At 43.1% G+C, this 18,300-nt stretch overlaps 1 protein-coding gene across 2 annotated transcripts in view; it reads right to left on the bottom strand.

The window, feature by feature from the left end:
- The window catches only part of KIF16B (kinesin family member 16B), a 220,011-nt gene that overhangs the window by 37,710 nt on the left and 164,001 nt on the right, over window positions 1-18,300 (bottom strand). For both annotated transcript variants that reach the window (XM_032763280.2, XM_032763281.2), the window contains one exon: window positions 2,241-2,324. In XM_032763280.2, coding sequence (XP_032619171.1) covers window positions 2,241-2,324 — 84 coding nt within the window. The remainder of the gene's footprint in view (window positions 1-2,240; window positions 2,325-18,300) is intronic.

The raw sequence follows: 18,300 nt of genomic DNA, 5'->3' as shown, positions 1-18,300 counted from the left end.
CACTACCTGCGTCTGACGAAGTGGGTATTCACCCACGAAAGCTCACGCTCCAAAACGTCTGTTAGTCTATAAGGTGCCACAGGATTCTCTGCTGCTTTTAAAAAAGCCTTACTGATCTTGGAGACAGTTATTGCTAAAACAGCCTCAGTCACTCTGTTCTACCAAGCTAGCTGCAGTACTTCAGGTGTAATTTCACAGCACAGAAGTCATAAGAGCCAAAAGCAAAGCACTGTCAGTAGCAGGGGCAAAGCTTCAGAATACACTGTCATTGGTAATCCAAAATATTGCACTTTTACAGTGTTACCACAGATCTTTGACCAGGCTTTTCCTGTCAGTGGGTGTTAGTATTCAGTTAGACACTGGGCTCCTTAGTATTTCTAGTTTGGGTTCTTTCTTGTTGGGGATTACTGAGTAATGTGGGAATATGTACGGTATGTATGGGTAAATAGTGTCCAGATATTATGATAGCTGAACTATATATAGCTAATAAATAAGGTTTAAACAGTTTAATTTAATTAAGGTGGGTATAATAAATTAAAATGTTAGAGACTATTTGTATAAGTATATCTAAAATTATAAATACTATATAACCAAGACTAAACTCCATCATTTTACAAAGCAGTTAGAATATTGAGATGTACATGTATAAACACTGAAATAAAATCAATTAATGAAATCAACAAAGACAAGAGATTAAGTTACTGTGTGGGGGACAAAATACGGAAGCTAATTCCAGCACTGAGAATGGAATATAACCAGAGATTTAGTAATAGGAAGAGCATTTTAAACTACTGTAGAAGAACCTGAAGCAGAAAACAGATTACATTTTGAAATTGCACTGTTGGGTAGCAGCCCGACAAAAGTCAGTGGGAAGAGATGCTTGAGTTTCACAAAATGCTGTGGTATGTAGAAAAAGATTAACTAAAAATAAGAATCATAAGGTTCAGAGTATGATACAATTTTCTTTGTTTTCTCTTTGTTCTGTTTAAACCGCACTTCTTATTATTTTAACTTAATGCAATGGCTCCAACTCCATACAGACTTGCATCCCCACGCAACCCCATTAGCTATAACAGGGTTGCAGAATGATGTACATTAGTACAAAATCTGGATGTCCCCCCCCACAAATACCCTATGCTATAATGATGAATGAGTTATTAATGAAATACAGAATCCTCACAGGTGCCCTGTAGAATAGCTAGAAGGATTTGGAAGTTGGAACAGGGCCACCCGGGGTGGGGGGGCAAGTGGGGCAATTTACCCCAGGCTGTGGGCCCAGCAGGGCCCCCCAAGAGAGTTTTTCAGGGCCCCTGGAGCAGCATCCTTCACTCGCTCCAGGGACCCCAGAAAACTCTCGGGGCCCCCAGAGCTTCTTCCGCTCCTGGTCTTCGCCGGTGGGAGGTCATTCCGCTCTGGGACGGAAGGACCCCCTGCCACCGAATTACCGCCGAAGACCTGACTGCACTTCAGCGGCAGTCCCGCTTCGGCAGTAATTTGGCAGCGGGGGGTCCTCGCCGCGGGTCTTTGGGGCACTTCGGTGGCGGGTCCCAGAGAGGAAGGACCCCCTGCTGCCGAATTACTGCCGAAGCGGGGGCCCCCGCCGCTGAAGACCCCAGGCCCCCGGAATCCTCCAGGCGACCCTGAGTTGGAACTGTGTACTGTGTGCACACCACAGCAAGAGGATTTGAAAATGATCAGAAACATTGTTATGCTACAATCAAACTTAATTCTAATAGTACTTCAGAGAAGAAATAAAGTAAATTCAAAAGAAGTTAGATTACAAATAAAGCTCAATGAAGCCTAAAGAGTGCTTGCATCTTCATCCCCAGATATTCTGATACAGTAATTAAGATAAAATATTGCAAAGCTTCAGTTAGTAAATTGAGTTTATAGTAGGCAATCTTCTTTAAAATCTTACGCTGTGTGGAGACCATCTGTCTACACTGAATGCTTACTTCACCTCATCTACCACCTTTTCCTTCTTAAATAAATCTACCTCCTATGAACAAAACTAAAGGTGCCTTTTTTTAAAAAAGACCAGAAGGTTTTTTTTTCATAAGCATGTTTCATTACTTTGCAATCTACTGCTGCCATCTCCTGTGGTAAATGAAGCAGCAAGTAACTTCACGCTTACAAATAGACTGTTTAACTTCTGGCATATGGGAATGGTTCCTACAGGTCAGGCAGACACAACTCTGTCTAAATATACTCTCAAACGTTTGTTAAAAAATTACCATTACCTCTAAGTGACTCCGCCGTTCCGCGATCACTCTTTCATCCTTATTTCCAAATAGCTTCTTTGGAGGGAATTCTAAAGTAGCAAGCTGTAACAGATATAAGAGAATTAACTGGTACTGTAAATGAAAAGCTAAGCTGAAAACAATTCTCTTTAAAATACAAAGTGATCAGAGAGGAAAATGACAAATATTCACAAGTTACTGTACATGCCATTAGGTCCAACCCCATTATGCCATTCTACTAATGTTAATATAATCCATTCTATACTAAAACAACAGGATTGTACTGTCACAAGTGAATAATTGCAAAGCAAATATAGGAATTTGAATGTCTCCATCTACCAACATAAAAATCAAAAGTCTGTAAACTGAACCTGCATATTACACTGGCTGCAAAGAAGAGAATATGAGCTGTTTAGGAATTCTGTATATTTTAAAGACCAGAATCATCTGTTAAAATCATTGTAAGCTTATCTCCGATTGTGTTACCACCTATTTCATTTGATTTTGTCTATGATAACTATACAGTTTCCATTATTAAATCTGAGAGCTTTTACTGAAGTCATGCTTTGCAGATAGTTACGCTGGGCTTCAGGTGACCCTAGGTTAGCGGCAGCATGTTACTAAAAGTCATCGCGGGTGAGCATAAAGACATGAATAATTGGCCTAACTTTAGAGTGTCCAAGCAGAATCCACGTAAATATGGTAAAAGCTTATGTATTACACTGAAAATGAAACTACCAACAGCACAGTTTTATTCTGAAAAATGACTATCTAAAGATGTCTATTACCTATGCAATAGATGCATTCCTTGTAGATGTTCAGAATCATATCTGTTTACGTCACTACTTTTTAATCCTGTGGGAATTGCAGAAGCCAACTCATGAAGAGAGAGTGAATAGGATTCTATACCTTCCTGAGCATGAATACAATTGTTAATTTCCAGTCAGTTATATTTGTTCAAACTCATAGAAGGCAATAGGTTTACATACGTATCACGGAAAGTGAAATTGGCCCATAAAGTCTTATTTCTGGTAATGATGCAAAAGAGGAAAGAAACCACCATTACTCTTAAAGTTGAAGTTTGGTCTGCAGGGATGGCAGTAAAAAATATCTTCACTCTATCATTGACTGTGTCAAATGAGGATATCATTGAGACACAAACATGCAACCACACAATTTCATTGTTAGAGTCACTGTTCAGAGTGGGGCACTTCCAAAAACAATTGCCTCTTTCCGCACAAATTCAAACTGGCTGCCTGAGAATGTCAAGAGAGAACAAAATAAAAGAACCATTGCCTAGTATATAAGTATAGTTTAGGGCTGTAAGGAGTTTATGCTTGCATACAATATGCAGAAGCACAGTATATTAAATTACAAACTTTATTTTTGCCTTTGAACATAAACACCCAATGTAGAGGAGTACTTCAGCAATCTCCAGTTTTTCAGCAATAATTCTTCAACCCTATTAAACCCTGACCTGGATAATTTAGAGAGATGTTACATTTAGTTCCTGTCTAGACATCTTCAAGTGAGTAATCTGAAGTGGTGCACCAGGGGGCAGTGGTGGAGAGTATCTTTACTACATCAACCTCTTTTTCCTCAAAATTATATTCCTTGAATTTCCTCCACCATTTTCCTTTCATCTACTTGCTTCCACATGCTTAGAGAATTAGCAGCATGTTGCCTAATATTATTGTATAAAACCAATTATGTCCTTGGTAATAATTCTCATTGTATTAATCGCTTTTTTTAGTTAATCTATACAACAATATTGATGGGTGGCAAAACGCTCACCTGTGAAGAAGTTACGCTATATTAGGCATCACTGTATTATGTGACCATTAGGTATAATGGTCAGACAAATAAAAAGATATGCGTTATATTTTAAAAACATTATATATATATTGGAGATGGACCTCGGCCAAACAAACCCACTCTGAAATTTGTGGAGATTCAGAATATGAAACACGACTCGGATTAGAATTTCATGGCTGTTCAAAAGCTAGGATCTGAACACCTGAAACTTGGGGGAAAGGGTGTATGTCAGAATCTGGATCCAGATCAGAACATGGAGGCTCAGGCCTATCTTTAGCATATAACTTACATACTGTGAGGATCTTGCATCCTAACAAGCACATTAGAGCTAAAATATGCAGCATTGACCATCCCACCCCATTCACCATCCCTCTAATCCAGGTCATTCAATACAACATTGTTTTATTAATTTATTTTGATATTAAACTCAATTGATTTTATTTTCCATTGACCCAGATTTTAAATGTGTTGCAAATACTTGTCATATCTGTGTCATTATACTGACAATTAGTAACATCACCTTCTGAGCTATCTGGAGGCTTTGGCATCCAGGCAAGTGACAGCTGGAGGTTTTGGCATTTGGGTACGGAACAGCTGGTGCTTTTTTCTCCCCAAGATGATGTGGGAGATGGTTTTGGTTTGTGGTTTCCAGGTGGCAAGCTTCAGGTACTTGGGAGCACATACAACATTGCCTCCCTCCCACTTTTGGGAAAAGAGTTAAATTTGGAAGGGATGTGTGTGAATTTTTTCTTCCCCACTACAACAATTCTTGAAAGTCATTAGTTATCCCACTCCACCTCAATATCTGTCGAAACAGCCAACAATGACACACAAAAGCTTGCATATTAACTTGATGTTCCTGCTAAAATGATAGGCAGTGAACATTAATATTGATTCCATTTCAACAGTAACTTCTACAGTGAAAAGCATTGGAAGCTACTGTTGAAAGGAAATCAATATTGACATTTACTGCTTATAAGTTAAGCAAAAACAATGTCAGTCTTCAGTACTAGCAGCCCACTGAAACAAAAGGCAGACATTCAAAGCGCTTAGAACTCATGTTTCAGACTGGCTGCAGACTCAGGCAGATATCAAGCCATCAGTTAATAGCCAATTCACATTCCGAAGGTCATCTTTGCCATCATGAGGGCTAGAAACTCTTTTTATATTACACAGTGAAAACAAATTTGTTAACAATTAAAAGAAATGTAAACATTCTTTGTAAATATGTAGGAGAGTATATAATGTTTATATATTACTGGTAGTGGTCTCCTTACAGCTACTATAATTTGTACAACTGATTAGAGTAAAAAGGGGAGGCTCTTCTGCATTTTTGTGGGGAAAAATCATTAATTGTAAGAGGTTCTACAAAATATGTGATGTATAAACACATAACAGCGATTCTTATATCAGAACTGTGACTGTTGTAACAAAAAATGAAAAAGCCCAGTAATATGAACATCATAAACCATGAGAAATTTTGCCATAATTTTGTACAAGAAGCTTCTGTTCTGATGTGTAGTTTAACATGAGGTTCAGAATCAATTAAAAGAAAACTTTACTCAATTCAGCAACCTGACAGTTCAAAAGTTAAAAAGCATTTGTCTCTACAGGCATAAACTAGGGAATGTATCTGAAACTAGGATGTTTTTTTAAAATATGACTGGTATTTGAGCTACTAATGGTAGCAACATTTTAATGCATATAGTGAAATTGTCACTGGCAATGTGGGAAGCCTTTAAGAAACTGTCAAGCAGCTGCAAATTGTATTACATTTGCCAGAGATTATCACACTCCTGATATTTATACATCACTGAAATTCACTTGCATTCACTTGTTCATGGACTCAAACGCACAAGATATCTGAGGGGGGTAGATTATGTATATAGATCTCTGTCTCAGCTAAAACAAGTGTAAAAAAAAAAAGTATATAGTATCTAGATCTGAAGACGGTCAGGGATATAAAATCATTCCTCTGAAAAATGAACTGACCTTTCATTTACCCTCTCATCCAGCTGAACTCCCAGGCAGCCACACCTTAGCTATTAGGACTAACTTTTACCATGAATGTAATTTAAAACAATGCCACACATTAAGACAGCAGCACAAGTGTTCTAATTTCCTCCTGGTCTAGGTTCCTTCTTGTATGACTTTTTTCCTCCTGTGCTGCAGTGGTGTTGAAAATATTTGCCAGCAGTTCTACACTTTGGATGTTTTGTCATTTTCTTGGCTGCTGAGGAGGTGATGTCTTTTCTGTAGGACAAATTAACAAACCCATTCCCTGCTTGACAGGAATAGTGAGTTCAGAGCCATTCTTAGCCATTTTGGTCCCCTATGGAACCCCTAACCATGGGGCTGTGTGGGGCCCCAGGGCTCTGCGGAGTGAGGCTGGGGGGCAGTGGGAAACTCACCCCCCAGCCCCAGCCTGCTTCACTCTGCTCCCCTGGCTCCCAGCCTTGGGGGATGGGAGGACCTGCCCTCCAGCACTCAACGGTTGCACCGCTGGGAGCCAGGGGAGCAAAGCAGGCTGGGACCAGGTCGCTCCACTTACCAGACAGGGCAGGAGCAGGAAGAGGTGGGGCAGAGCAGAGTGCACACGCAAAGAGCTAAAATACTCAGAGCTCTTCTGGCTGAACTTCAAAGAAAATGGTGAATTAAATAATCCAAGGAAATGTCAGATAGGAGACTGTATATCAGTGCTCTTTAAATGTATGTTAGCGTATGTGATGAGACCTCTGTCCCATGCTGGGTTGGTAAGGGTTAAGGTGGCCCGGAAGGCCAATTAAAACCCCTGAGTAGACCTGGAGGAGGAGCCAGGAAGCAGGCCACTAATTAGGAGTAAGCTCGGCTGAGCAGGAGCAGGTGGGGCCAGTATATAGCCAGGTTGTTGACTATTGCAAGGGCAGGGAAAGACTGCAAGGAAGTAGGCTACAGTCACTCCCGAGTGGAAGGTGTTGGAGGATGGCAAACCCAGAGAGGGGAGAATCTAGTAAAGTAGGAAGCAGCCCAGGGAAACTGCAGCTATATCTAAGAGATATAGACCTTGGCTTCATGTTATAGGTTACCTGGCCTGAAACCCAGAGTAAAGGACAGATCTGGGCTTCCTACCAGCAGCCACTTGGTAGTGTAGTACGAAGCAAGAGCCTGAAGCATGGCCTGAGCACTGAACCAAAGTCACCAAAAGTTATGCTATGAGCAAAAGTCAGGCCCTGTCAAAAAGCAGATGCTTGCTGATAAAAGAACTTGACACAAGTACCAGCAGCATCGCTAAAACACACTGAATATGTAAACGTGTTCCAGCAGATCAGCATAAGGACACCCCAAGCCAGCACAAGATGATTTGACAGAAGTGATGAACGTAGATGCTTTGTCTGAAACACAGGAGAAAGGTACAAGGAGAAGTAATGAACATGTCACGAGACACGTAAGGTGGTACCTAAGATGTTTATCCCAGTTGATTGTCTCAATCAATAAATGTTGAGATACCTCGTCCTCATCATCTTCCGGCCTAGAGGAGAGCAGAAAGTCCTGCCGCTCACTGAATTGGTCCATTGTAACAGGCATACATGTGCTAGTGTAATCGCAGACATTGACCCAGGGAGCTAGGACCATGCTTTGTTGACAATAAATCTGGCCCAGCACCTCCGCCACTGACCTGAGTCTGTGGTCTCTTTGGACAGTTCAGTCAAGGTCTGCTGGGCTGGCTAGCTGTGCAGAGCCAGCACAGCACACACAGAATATACACACCGCCAACAACTAACACTGGTGACCCTGACCGCTCATCCGATAAGTAGGCAAGCTGTCCTCTGTAGGAATCGCGATCTAATACAGCAGAAAAATCCAAGCTAGGGAACCCCTCTTATTCTCTCCCTTCAAATCCCTACAGTTTGATAAGGTATGGATACACTGCACAGCCCTCAAAGGAAGTCCATATGAGTTTTAAAAAAAAAAGATAGTGGAAAATGATGGACTGGAATATGTAAAGTGATGGCAGAGACTGAGCTTTAAAAATAACAATTAGAGTAAAAAAAGGTAGAATATTGGCAACTATAGCCATGACTGTTAAATGGTTAAGACAACACGCCACAGAATTGGCAGGGCAAATAACAGAAACCAAAAAAGAGTTAAAAGAAGGAAGAGAGGTCTGGAAAACTCTCTCTTAGCAGGATGGCAAGCAGTCCAGAGACATTATATGGTACAGCAAGTACAGGAACAAAATAGGAAATTGGAAACAGCTGTAGAGAATCTGCAAAAGAAGAGAAATGCCGTCCCCCGTTATAAATCTCTTTGGGCTACAATGGACTTTGGGCATTTATACAAGGCCTGAAGAATGGGGACAGAAATGGAAAAAGGTGGCTCTAGCAAAATTAGAAGATGAAACAGGGGATGATTGGAATGGGCATTGCAATGGGGACATGTGGAATGACCCAGACCAACCACGTAACAACTCATGGGCACAGGCCACTGCATTGCAACCACCACTGTACAATAAGAGCCAGGTTCCAATCAAACTTAAACCACCTGGCATTGGTCACTGTCGGAAGACCGGACACTGGGCTAGCTGGACCATTGGTCTGACCCAATATGGCCGTTCTTATGAGACCAAAACTGGTGCCTGTCAGAAAGGGGGCAGTAAGTGCACAGGAGGGGGAAGTAGACTCTGGATTGGTAAATCAGATAAAAGGAAAAAATGGAACAGTTCACAGAGAACATTAGGAGACAGGAGCTGCAACTTAATCACGGAGGAGTGGATAAAAAAGAATGTCAAGGTGAAAAACCTGGAGTGAGCGAGTTAACACCTAAAATTGATGCATTCATGTGTGGATTTGCCCAGAAACAGTTAAAAGCAGTTTCTTAATGTATGCGCAACATGCCTCAAGTGGCACATGACCAGGATTCCTCACTGAATTTGGTCCACTGGTTGGATCATTAGCTTCTTCAGCTCGGGCCAGGTACTGACAAGGAGTGTAACCTAAACGCTGATCCATGCCCCAAAAGCAAAGAAAGGCAATCCTGCAATCCATTCAGCAGACAACAGCAACAGACACTGAGAGAACAAATTCAGGTTTTGAAAGAGCAGATAACAACCCTCACTCCTCTCAAAATCAGGATTAAAACCCAGGGATATGGGTTCCCAACTGCTTTAACCCATCGAGCCCCATTTCTCATTCAATCATATAACCTTCTTTCTCAAATATTTTTATACACTATTTACATTTTTTTATATCCTCTCTGTTTGCTAAATACGCCACTGCCGCTTGTTCTTTAAGGCCTTGTCTACACTTGCAAGTTGCAGCGCTGGTGAGGGGGTTACAGCGCTGCAACTTAGCAGGTGTCTACACTTAAAAGCTCAGCCAGCGCTGCAACTCCCTGTTTGCAGCGCTGGCTGTACACCTGGGTCTGCTTCCGGTGTTTAGCGAGACCAGCGCTGGTGATGCAGCGCTGGTCATCAGGTGTGGACACTCACCAGCGTTTTTATTGGCCTCCAGGGTATTAGGACTTATCCCAGCATTCCTCTTCAGCCTCTCTGGTCATCACTTTGCACTCCACTGCCCTGGGCTCAGAGCCTGGAGAGGAGGGGGAGGTTGTAGAGGAACCCGAGAGGGAGGCTACTGAGGTGTTTGGAGACTCCCAGGAGTCATGCAGGCAGGAGCTATTTTCCAGCCAGGAAGAAGCTAGCCAGTCGCAGCTGCTGGGACTTGGTAGTGAGGAACCAGCAGAGGAGCCTGTTCCTGGTAAGAAGCTTTTATTATAAGGATGCAAATGTGTTTTGGAGCAGGGGGGCTATGGCTGCCTGCAAGCATGCCTAGATGTGGAATAACCCATTGATTTCCCTGTAGCTGCTCTTTGCTTTCCACAAGCCACAGAAACCCCATGGCTTCCAGAGTGAAGCAACCCCCACCCCCTTCCCAGGTGAGCTGCATGTGCAAGATGGCTCTGAGAGTAGCTGCTGTGGCAGATGTGGGTGTAGGGTTCAGTGTTATTTCCCTGTAGCTGCTCTTTGCTTTCCACAAGCCACAGAAACCCCATGGCTTCCAGAGTGAAGCAACCCCCACCCACCCCCTTCCCAGGTGAGCTGTGTGTGCAAGATGGCTCTGAGAGTAGCTGCTGTGGCAGATGTGGGTGTAGGGTTCAGTGTTAGGGTTCATGGCTTCCAATGTTCCCTGTAGCTGCTCAGATTTTTATTTCTTTGCTCTTTTGCTTTCACAAGTCACAGAAACCCCCATGGCTTCCAGAGTGAAGCAACCCCCACCCCCACCCCTTCCCAGGTGAGCCACGCAGCCCACGTTCCCCCCCTTCCACTGTGAGCCGCGTGTGGGGAAACTCGCCATCTCTATCTGCAGCTGCGGCCTCTCTGTGCTATGCTCAGAATGTGTAAATGATGCTACAAAAACTCTTAAAACAATGCAGGCTCTGTATTAACAGTTTTCTCTCTGTTTTTTTTTTTAAAGTGACCTTGAATACTGCTCCATCAGTGCAGACTTCTGAAAGACAGCAAAGCTTAAGAAAAAAAACCAAGGAAGACTAAGAAGAGATGGTGAAAGCAGTTAGAATCTGTATTCCACAGAAAATAAAAAGTTGCAAGACTGGAGGGATAAGGAAACCATGAAAAAGGAACAGGCTGCCAAGATAAAGGAGAAGGCTGCCAAGAGAAAGGAAATTGACTACCAAGAGAAGCACAGATCGGCAGGGATGACTTAAAAAAAAAGGGGGGAAAAAAGCCTCTCATTTCTTTCATGTATTATTTTACTTTCCATAACTATATGAATAATAAAATTATATACATTGCATCATATATGCTGTTGATTGGTTATTAATGACTGCTGTTTCACATGTGTGGGTCCCCGCCACTCCCTGGGGGTGTGCACATGTGTTGGTTCCAGCTGCTCCCTGCAGGGTTAATGCCCTGGAAAACTGCAGGGCAGCAGTGGACATGGGGGCTGGCTGAAGGCAGGGCAGGGGCTGACTGGAGGTAGGGTCTGGCTGCAGGCAGGCAAGGGATGTGGGGCTGGTTGGAGACAAGGGGGTGTGGGGCGGGCTGGCTTCAGGCAGTGGGTGCAGCAGCAGGGGTTGACTGGAAACAGGGCAGGGGGATGCGGGCTGGGCAGAGTGTGCAGAGCTGGTGCGGGCAGCAGTGTGTGGGGGGGGGGCTGGCTTTGGGCAGGCTGCAGGGTGTGTGGCAGGGGTTGGCTGGAGACAGGACAGGTAGGTGTTGGGCAGAGGTGGCTGTGGGCACGGGGTGCAGAGCTGGCTGCAGGCAGGGGGGCTGGACTGGTGTGGGCAGGTCATGGGGTGCAGCAGAGGCAGCTGGAACCCCAGCCCTTTAAGTAGCCCCCAAACCCCTTCTCCGGGGGGACCTTTTAAATAGCCGCGGGAGCGCTGGGAATGCAAGAGGGAGGCGGGGCTCCAGCGGCTATTTGAAGGACCGGGGTGGCAGAGGCAGCTGGAGCCCCAGGACTTTAAAATACCCCCCTCACTGCCCCAGGGCTCAGGGGGGCTATTTAAAGGGGAAGGCGCAGAGCTTTCCAGCCGGGTCGCGGAGCTCCTGCCGGAGCTCCAGCCGGGGCGGTCGCGGGGGCTTGCCGTGCTCTGGCCGGAGCTCCAGCCGGGGTCGCGGGCTTGCCCTCCCGCTTGCTCTGGCCCAGAGCGCGGCAAGCCTCCGCGCGACTCCGTTCTCTCTGGCCGGAGCGCGACAAAAGCCCCACCGCTCCCCACTCTCATGGCTGGAGCCCCCGGCCGGAGCGCCGCAAGCCCCGCCGCCCGGCTGGAGCTCTAGCTGGGAGAGCGGGGCCCATGCCGCGCTCCCCCGGCGCTTCACTCAAAGGAGCGGACCATGGAGCAGACCGCAGCTGGGGACGGGGTAAGTTTTTTTTTTTTTTGTTTTTTTTTTAAAAGGTGCCTAAGGTGCGGGCCCTTCTAGGCATTGGGGTCCGATTCCAGGCAAGCACGGGTCGTTGGAACAGGAAAGCGGAATGACCCGCACCCTTCCGTCCCCTTCCCACAACCCACAGCGACAAAATGGGACGAGGTGCTCTGTGGGATAGCTGCCCACAATGCACCACTCACAACAGCGCTGCAACTGGTGCAAAGTGTGGACACACTGCAGTGCTGGTCGCTGTCAGTGTGGACACACTGCAGCGCTGGCCGTACACAGCTGTACGACCACAGCTGTAACTGCCAGCGCTGCAAAACTGTAAGTGTAGACAAAGCCTAAGATAACTTGACAAAATTAATTAATCTCCCTCGGCTCAGATTTCCCTCCCTTCCTAGGTTGCTTTCCCATCCTCCCTTCTCCTCTCCACTATCTCTGTTTTAAAAGTTCTAGTTATTACAGAAACCTCCATCGCTGAAAAAGAGGAAGCAACTTGAAAACACTCCTAACTTTCTTGAAGATATAGTTGCCAAGCAACAAAAAAAAGGTACTCTGCTTCCAATCCTAACCACTGACTAATACTTAAAACACGGGTTTTCCCTAATTCATATAGCAGAGTTTTTAAAATAAATAGTTATATAAAGTAATGGACAATGTCTTAAGTTACAAGTGGACAAATAACAGTATGAATTTTTATCAATTCTTATTTAAAAGTTTTAAATAAAAAGGTAATAACTTGCTTATTTAATTATTTAACTCCTTCCCCCTACCCCTGACTTTCCCTTGGGGACCACTGATCTAGTGGAAGCGTTGGGGAAATTCTTGCCCTCTGAATGTTTTTCCTAGTATGGGAATTATTTTGGCTTAAATTCATAATGTTCCCATTCCAAATACACTACCAGGACCTGATCAGTCTGTTAGTTGTGTATTCATTTCTCATTGACTTCACTGAAAATGATAGGATAATGAGGCCCCTGGAGCGCTACACTTACAGAATGTATTGCCATTTGACTAATGTTCCTGACTTAAGTTCAGAGATAAGAACTCCCTATAGTAGTTTTACCAGTTCATGCAGAAATGATTGGCCTGTTGCATACAAGCTCACCTAAGTGACATCTGTCTGCATTTATGAAACTTCCTTCTCTTGTGTGACTGACTAATGCTGCAAATTTCAGCCACCCTTGCCTTTGAGAAATGCTAATAATCAAAACTCAAAGGACAGGAATAATTCTTTCTGCTGAACAGATTTGCATTTCTTATAACTCATTATTAATGGCAGATCTCAGGTTCTTAAAAAACAGATGTCACAGAGAAATATACTTGCAAACAAATAAGCAGTACTTCTCTAAGTTTGATTTGTTGTAGGCATAAAGCAGCAAATCTTTAGAATAAACTAGGTTTGTTATTGAGAGAAATAAAATAGCTTTCTACATTGCTTAGAATGGTAAAAATGGAAACATTCAAAATAAAAATGGTATAAGCTAAAAACCTTAGTTTAAATGGTGCTTAAATTTAGATAGCCTACATATATTTAAATTTATGTTTAATCTTTAAACAGATTATAAAGCTGGCTGCTTAAACTCAAGTTTAAATACACACCATAAACCCTCATACAAGTAATTTCCACAAACCATCAACTCTCATCAGTCTATGCAAAAGTGAAACTCAAAAGACAGTAAGATTGCATAGCTGGACAGCTATATTATGAAAAGATGGACTCTCAGGAAAACACTGGGGGCAAAAGGAGTTTGGAGCCAAAGGGGAACAAGCAACTGTGGGGAACAGAGGGCATCTGTGTTCATGTCTCTCTACTTTATTGTGAGTCTTGCAATATTTTTCTTAAGGCCTCAGATCCTAGAGTCAAATGAACATATATGAGAATCTCCACCTGTGATACATGGCCAAAAGGGTCGAGCATCCCGCAGGATAAATCACCCAAATTCAACCTTTAGGGACATATTGGTAGATGATGATTGTGTTTTTGTGTGTTTACACACACATGCTTAGAGGCTGACAATGTAATCAAACAGTTCCTCTCTATGCTGTATTCTGTTAATTCAGAGATCAAAAGGAGATATTAACATTTAAATGAATTGTAAATATAGTCCACGAAAGCTTACGCTCAAATAAATTTCTTAGTCTCTAAGGTGCCACAAGGACGCCTGTTCTTTTTGCGGATACAGACTAACACGGCTGCTACTCTGAAACCTGTAAATATACGGATATCACTGTATTGATTTCTCTTTGAAATATAGAACAGATCACCTGCAAATGGTGGAAAACAGCTGGAGATCTTACTATCTTTCTTTTGCATAGACAGATGAGAGTTGATGGTTTGTGGAAATAAGTTGTATGAGGTCTTAAGATGTGTATTTAATCTTGTGTTTAAGCAATCAGCTTTATCATCTGTTTGAAGATTAGCAGGGGCGGCTCTAGCCATTTCGCCACCCCAAGCACAGCGGCACGCCGCAGGGGGCGCTCTGCTGGTTGCTGGTCCCACGGCTCCGGTGGACCTCCAGCAGACGTGCCCACGGTGGGTCCACTGGTCCCGCAGCTCCGGTGGACCTCCCGCAGCGCGGATGCTCCACCGGAGCCGCGGGACCTGCGGACCCTCCGCAGGTACACCTGCGGGAGGTCCAACGGAGCCGCCTGCCGCCCTCCCGGCGACCGGCAGAGCGCCCCCCCACGGCATGCTGCCCCAAGCACATGCTTGGCGTGGTGGGGCCTGGAGCCGCCCCTGAAGATTAGATATAAATTTAACTATATGTGTAGGCTATCTACATTTAAAGCACCATTTAAAAATAAGATTTTTAGCTTATAGCTTGATACTTAGGAAACAGGTCTACTTCAGAGTCTGGATGATTGCCTATTGTTTGCCTAAGGACTCTGAACTGTCAAGAGAAGGCCTGGAACTGCATAAAAAACCCTTGGGTCCTGCTCCTTTTTTATCTCAGATCTGCTTAGGTCCTGCTCCTTTTTAACTCAGATCTCCAGTCCCATCTGGATCACCATGAATATGAACACTGGACTATAAACTATGGACTAATTCTGAAAGAACTCTTTGCAACTACAAAGCTCACCACCTCTACTATAAAACTGATCTCAGAATGGTACTCATGTCTGTATGCATACTTAAAAAGAACAGGAGTACTTGTGGCACCTTAGAGACTAACGAATTCATCTGAGCATAAGCTTTCGTGGGCTACAGCCCACTTCACAGGATGCATAGAATGGAACATATAAGAGGAGTATATATATATATACAGGTACACATACGGAGAAGATGCCATATCAGCTCTAAGAGGCTAATTAATTAAGACCTGTTATCAGCAAGAAAAAAACTTTTGTAGTGATAATCAAGATGGCCAATTACAGACAGTTGACACAAGGTGCAAGGATAGTTATCATAAAGAAATAGATTCAAGTAGTGTAATGACAAAGCCATTCCCAGTCTCTGTTCAAGCCAGAGTAAATGGTATCTAATTTGCAAATCAATTCAAGCTCAGCAGTTTCTCGTTGGAGTCTGTTTTTGAAGTCTTTCTGCTGCAAAATTGCCACCTTCAGGTCTGTTACTCAGTGGCCAGAGAGGTTCAAGTGTTCTCCTACTGGTTTTTGAGTGTTATGATTCCTGATGTACACTGATCTTTTAACCAATACTCTTTCTCTTCTTTTTTAATAAATTTTCGTTTAGTTAATAAGAATTAGCTGTAAGCGTGCATTTCGGTAAGATCTGAAATATTCATTAACTTGGGAGGTAATGTGTCTGATCTTTTGGAATTGGTAGAACTTTCTTATATGATGGATAAGATTTTCAGTAATCCTCATCATATTTGACTTGGGCGTCTGAGTGGACGCCCAAGGCTGAGTTGCTATAAGGGAACTGTGTTTTGGCTTCTGCACAACCAGTAAGGTATTGTAGAAGCTCTTTTGTGCTCATTTGGTAAATCTAAGCATTAGAATATCCACCAGCTTTGGGGATTGTCTGCCCCACTCTTTGCAGTTTGCCCGAAACGGAGTAACGTCAGTGCAGCTTCCCAGGACCCCAGTCACACTACCTCATTCATTTTATTTTACTTTACTTTTATATCTAGAGATACATAAATAAATAAAGATTCTAGACCTTGTGGTTACAGAGACAACTGTGGAAGTGTGACCCAAATGTGTCCTACAAGTTCAAAAGCCTAAAGACAAAGAAAAATCCCAAGATTTCTTATTTAAAATCCTCTGATTTTTAAAGCAAATCTCATAATTTTGGGGGATCTGACTCATGATATTTGAGCATTTGGGGTTGGCAATATTGGGACATAAGTCAATTTCACAAGGGTGATGACTATTGAGTCATTGCTAGAGGAATATATTCCAATAGTTCTAGAGTAACAAGTATTACACAACCAATTTAACATAATGGTGTCAACCCATTTGTAAAGGATTTGCTAATCCAGCCAGGTAAGGAGGCGACACAAAGCTATAATCGCTTGAAAACATCCTTGCCAAGCTACTTCATCCTCAGCACACACAGAGCCCATCTCACAATGACGCATTATTGTTGAGAAATCTTTGAGTTCAGTTAGACAACACACCTGGAAGACAGAGTATACATACTTAAATATGCAAATAACCCCCCTACAATATTAAATCATTAACAATTTTGTGTTAGTTAATAGTTTGCCTGACTATAGTGTTAATGATTATTTATTCCCAAATAAACTTACGTTATAACTGGAGTTAAAGTTGAGTACATATCAGACACTTATGCTTAAAAACATTTCTCTTCAAACACAAGCATAACAAACCTAGGAAATCCAGTATTACGTTTAAACATAAAAGAAATCCAAACAGTATGAAAATACACAACTGAGGCACCCAAACTACCTTAACTCCACCCAGGAGGTGACACCATGGAATAACCAGACAACTATGATAGCACATAATGACTATAGTTCCAGATTAGAAAATGACTTTTAAAGACACAGATTGATTCTTTTATTGCTCATGGTCTCATGTCCATTTTACAGACTGAACCCGACACTCAGAGATGGTCTGCTCTACTGCCCACTCAAGTCAATAGGAGTCTTTCTGTTCACTTTAGTGGGTGCTAAATCACTCAGATTCTAAATGATTTGTTCAAGGGCACACAGCAAGTCTGTGGCAGAGTCAAGAAAAAGCACCAGAATCTGACTCCCAGTACTCTGCTTTAACCACATAGCCATTTTCCACACCTCTCTATTAATTTGTTTTAACACTGCCTTCAAAAGTACTTCACCAATTAGGATGTGAGGGGCACTTTTTATATAAAAGTTATACCCCCATCCATCTTCTCCACAAAATGGATATTTTTCTCCCTGGGGTTTCCAGTTACCTTTCCATTGCAGCATACTTTTTGGCTATGATTTTGATATATTCCTTGGTGCAAACTGGATGGCTTTGCTCACTTTTTAGTTTTCACCTCTGCTTTGTCCATGAAATTGTCAATTCCCCAATGCAGCTCAATATTTTTCATTCGAGCCACTGTTTCTCTGATTATTTTTATATTAAGCCATGGAAAATTGTAGTCTATTGATTTTGTCATGCAGGGGTTTTAATAACTTTTACTGTAATCTCTTGCTTTGGGCGTTGTAGAGGGGTAGACATTCTTGGAAGGCAAAACTGCCTTCTGTATGCTGCAGAGACAGGTGATGAAGAATTCACTTGACTGATTTTGTATTTACTTTATAGCAATCCAGACCTCGTTCTCAGAACAGTGAGAGTCAGATCTCACTGCTGATATAACACTAAATATTCTCCAATTTAAAAACAATGAACAGTGTTCTCATCTCCAGAGCGCCTAAGAAATTAGTCCTCTTCCTAGCTACCCTTATTTATTTAAAGAAGGAAATGCTATGCTGGTTCCCCATGGCCCAAATCTGAAAGTTCAGGATAGAAAAGTTTCTCTCACCACGGATGCCCTAACTGTCCTAATCTAATGAAAGACAGCCACAACTAGGGTGACCAGACGTTAAGGGGAAAATATCGAGACTGTCTGGGAGTTCGGCGGCAATTCAGCGGAGAGCCCTTCAGTCGTGGACGGTCTTCGGTGGTATTTTGGTGGCGGGTAATAAACCCTGCCACGAAAGACAGAAGCATCCGCCGCCAAAATACCGCTGAAGACAGTCCGCGACTGAAGGGCTCTCCGCCGAATTGCTGCCGAAGACCAGGAAACAAAATATCGGGACAAATGGCATCCCAACCGTACTCTGATCGGGACGCGGGACAAACTCCTCAGAATCAGGACAGTCCCGATTTTATCGAGATGTCTCGTCACCCTAGCCACAGCCACCATTTCTAAGAATCTGGTGGTGACAGATCCCAGGCTGACATAGGCTGTTTAACAGC

This window comes from Chelonoidis abingdonii, chromosome 3 (assembly GCF_003597395.2).
Source record: "Chelonoidis abingdonii isolate Lonesome George chromosome 3, CheloAbing_2.0, whole genome shotgun sequence".
Classification (NCBI taxonomy): domain Eukaryota; kingdom Metazoa; phylum Chordata; order Testudines; family Testudinidae; genus Chelonoidis; species Chelonoidis abingdonii.
The sequence above is the reverse complement of the archived record's forward strand: the minus strand, read 5'-3'. Positions and strand labels throughout refer to the sequence as shown.